This window comes from Camellia sinensis, chromosome 3 (assembly GCF_055761805.1).
Source record: "Camellia sinensis isolate YWXY chromosome 3, ASM5576180v1, whole genome shotgun sequence".
Classification (NCBI taxonomy): Eukaryota; Viridiplantae; Streptophyta; class Magnoliopsida; order Ericales; family Theaceae; genus Camellia; species Camellia sinensis.
Window position 1 is genome coordinate 206646671 of NC_138963.1, and position 4010 is coordinate 206650680.

At 34.8% G+C, this 4010-nt stretch overlaps 1 protein-coding gene across 1 annotated transcript; it reads left to right on the forward strand.

Moving 5' to 3' along the window:
• Positions 1–1538: 1538 nt before the first annotated feature.
• Positions 1539–2850, forward strand: LOC114302170 (uncharacterized). The gene has a single exon (XM_028247167.2). It carries the CDS (start codon positions 1817–1819, stop codon positions 2609–2611), a length of 795 nt encoding a protein of 264 aa, XP_028102968.2. The 5' UTR covers positions 1539–1816; the 3' UTR covers positions 2612–2850.
• The last annotated feature ends 1160 nt before the right edge of the window (positions 2851–4010 follow it).

Genomic DNA, 4010 nt, shown 5'->3' on the forward strand with positions numbered 1-4010 from the left:
CAGCTCTACCAAACCAGACCTTAATGATGTGCTCAAAGTTGTTCTCCCATTATCTAATCTCAAATTATAAATTTCATACCTTTAACTAATCACAATATTTTTAGGTACCATCAAATTATGTCACTAGATTACTAAATAACTTCCCCCAACATTTATGATATCCCCTCCAACAATTGGTAAATCTCAACCATTCTAATTGTGGGCCACATCTCATCTTATGAGATTAACATTTCTCTCTAATTGGATCCTTTCTCTAACTCTTCATCTCCCTTTGCTTCAAATTTTGAATTTCTTTTGAAAAATATTTTATATTATTGATCAATACCCATCATCTCTCATTATCTTGATGTGGCCCACAATTTCAATGGTCATGATCTGATTGCGTCAGTGAACGTGCTTCATGATGCACTTCTAAGCGGCAATAATCATCATATGCCAAATCTTTTCAACAACCATAAATGGTAGGACGGAGTAAAAAATTCGTGAATTCGTAATTTGATTCAATTCAGTCCAATTCAGTAGGTTTAGATTAATTTTTTGAATCTGTGGTTTGGTTTTGGATTAAAAAATTAAAAATTCGTAATTTACAGATTGGTTCCGGATTGAACCCCACGGTTCCGAATTGAAACCGATCCGGACCGTATATAAATAGTCTATATTTTTATTATACACCCTCCTGCATAGTATTTTCTCTTATTTTATATAAAATTTAAATCCAAACCTAAACTCGCATAGTATCTCATTTTATTACTTTTGTTTGCTAGTTTTTAATGTTAATTTATAATGGTCGAAATACTTATGGTGGAACCAGTTTTTTTTGTTATTTAATTATGTAAATCCGTGGTCCTAAACCGATCTAATCTGTATTTAAATGGATTGGTTCGAATTAATTCCACGATTTAAACAAATTAAATTAGTTCCAATTTTTCAAAAATCATAAATAATGAACTAGTTCTGATTTTATACCAATTAAATTCAATCTGAACCATACTCACCGCTAAGAAATGGAGATTGTTTCATAGTAAAGAAAAAGAAAGGAGTTTTCTTAAGTGTGCAAGTGCACACCATGTGCCACTTACATAAAAAGTGTAAGTGTAAGGTGTAAGTATAAGTATAAGGTGTAAGTGTAAGGTGTAAGTGTAAGGTGTAAGGTGTAAGTGGGTTGCACATGGTGTGCAACCTCAAAAAAGGTGTAAGTGTAAGGTTTAATTTTTTACAAAAAGTGTAAGTGTAAGGTGTAAGTGTAAGGTGTAAGGTGTAAGGTGTAAGTTGCACACCATAACCAAACCCAAAAAGAAAACACTACACATTTTCTCCTTTCTCCTTTTTTAACAACCCAAAAAAAAAAAAAGCCCACCAACTTGTAAAAACAATATAAAATTGTCAAAAATGGAAAGCATTTATACTATACTATTATTATAATATATCACATGATATTATATTATATCATATCGTATATTATATACTCAACCACTTGTTATATACATACATATATATATATATATATATATATATGTCTTCCCAGTGTTTTTGATAGTCTATTCCCGATATCACTATATATTTTATTCTCACTCTTTTCCTTCTCTCCTAACCCTAATATTTCTCTTCCTTCTCTGCACATTCTGATAAAACTCTTAGTCTAGACACCCTTTCTCTTTACCTTACCCATCCCTCTGCACATCAGTTTTTTTTTTTTTTTTTTTCCTCTCTCAGTTCTCAGCTTTTAAAACACTTCTGGGTCTCTTCTCCATTTCCCAATAACACTTCTCTTTTTTAGTGTTCTACTATAAAAGGAGTGTGTGATAAAAAATAAACCATGGACATTGACCTCTTAAAGTCTCCATCTGAAGATCAAATTGACATGATCATGATGATGCAGATGGACAAGCTCCATGTTCCCGATTTCTGCGGAGATTACAGCGACGTCGGCGATCGGATGTCGCGAACGTCGCTGGAATTTTCTACAGTACTAGGGAGTAGTAGTAGCAGTAGCAATGTCAGAACCGCGACGCAAATGATCGAAAATCCACATGTTTCGCCTTCATTCATGAACCCACCATCCACCACCCTATCGTTTGGCGGTGGCGGAGGAGTTCAAGAACCGGCGGAGCTTCCTTTCTTGTCGAATTCGGGGAGGTGGAGAGGAGGCGGCGGCGGTGAGTTTCCTTTTCCGGCAACTACACAGTCACAGAAGCGGAATTCGATGGCGGCGATGAGGGAGATGATATTTAGGATAGCGGCGATGCAGCCGATCCACATTGACCCGGAATCGGTGAAGCCGCCGAAGCGGAGGAACGTGAAGATTTCGAAGGACCCGCAGAGCGTGGCGGCGCGTCACCGCAGAGAGAAGATAAGCGAGAGAATCAGAATTCTTCAGAGGCTGGTACCAGGAGGGACTAAAATGGACACTGCGTCTATGTTAGATGAAGCAATTCACTACGTGAAGTTCTTGAAGACCCAAGTGCAGTCGCTCGAGCGAGCGGCGACAAATAGGCCGCCGCCGCCGACGACCGGGATAGGGTTTCCGGTGTCGGTGTCGAACGGAATCTATCTTCCTGGGGTGAAAGGTTACCAAACTGCTCAAAGTGTTGAGCAATATTCTGATGCTTAGTTGAAAGAGAGAGAGAATTAAAAGAAATTAGATCTTTGTTTTTAGTATAAAATGCATTGTCTCTAGAGATGCAGAGTTTGGGGGGTTGTAAAGTGAAGAGATTGTCTAATTATTGTTTGTTATCGTATTGTAGTAACTTTTTTTTTGTTTTTTTCCTCATCACTTGTGAATGTTATGTATGGTGTATTGCTAGAAAATAATTGCAACCAGTGAATGGAGAACCCAAACTGTTCAAAGCCTCCCCTCTCTCTTTCAATTATGGTGTTTGTTTTTTTAATTTTATTTTATCGGCTAAAGTTAGTAATTGATTAATAAATTAACATCTAAAAGAATTAAACTCACACTCTCTCTTTACAAGTATTTAGAATTTGTCTCTTAGTCCACTACTACGCTTACAATTCCTTGATTTTTGTGATTTTAATCACTATCTTGGTAGCAAGAAAGATCTAGGAGTAAAGAGAGAGAGATTGATGGAGATGTGGCGAAGAGTGGAAGAAGAAAGGGGATTAGATTAGAATAGGGACCATATTTGACCTGGAGCTTTTCTTGTTTGTCAAATCTGAGCGCATGGATGGATGACAATCCTAGAGATCTAGTTGTGAACAGTTGGACAAAAGGGGAGGCTTCTCACGGCTCTACGACCGTCCAGTGTTGGTCATTTTAAGCCTCCGTTTGGAAAGTGGATTGGTTTTTTGGCTTTTTAGTTTTTTTGGTTATTTTAGTCTGGGTTAAAAAGTTTAGTTTGAGAAAGGTTTTTTGAATTTTTGACTTTTTTGAGTTTTTTTGTGAGAGAAGAATGTAATGATTATGGGTTGGATGTGATGTTTTGTTTGTTATGACTAAAATAGCCTATTTTGTTTTTTGTGACTAAAATAACCAAAAAAACTCAAACCATGGCTTCCCAAACGAAGCCTAAATAGCTTATCTTGTAAATTTCAGTCTTAATCTTTAAGAATCAAAACTACATGATCTGTGATAACTTTTCTGTGTTTTGATAATGGGCTCTTTTTAATAATTTTTTGGCATTTTTCGTAAATAAAAAAAAAAAACAAATAGAAGAGTTGACTTTTTTTTAATTAATTTTTTTACTTTATGATTAAAATTGTAATTTTCTAAAATAGGTCTTGTCAATAAATAAAATAAACAATTCAATTTTTAAAATCATAATTTTCATCTATTTACTCTCGATTATGTGTTAACCAACAATGCTCTAAATAGAAATGAAAATTATTAGATATACCATATAAGATTATTTACATGAAATTTTTAAGTAATGAGAAATTAAAAAATATACTAAATAAATCATTTCTTATCTTCAATTGTCTAAGAAAAATGGGTTAATATTGACGCACTGGTAAAATATCTTACTACTCTATTAGTCAACAACACCACGTAAATA

Excerpts from the sequence above, each read along its gene's own strand:
- LOC114302170 (XM_028247167.2), top strand. The coding sequence starts at position 1,817 with ATGGACATTGACCTCTTAAAGTCTCCATCTGAAGATCAAATTGACATG.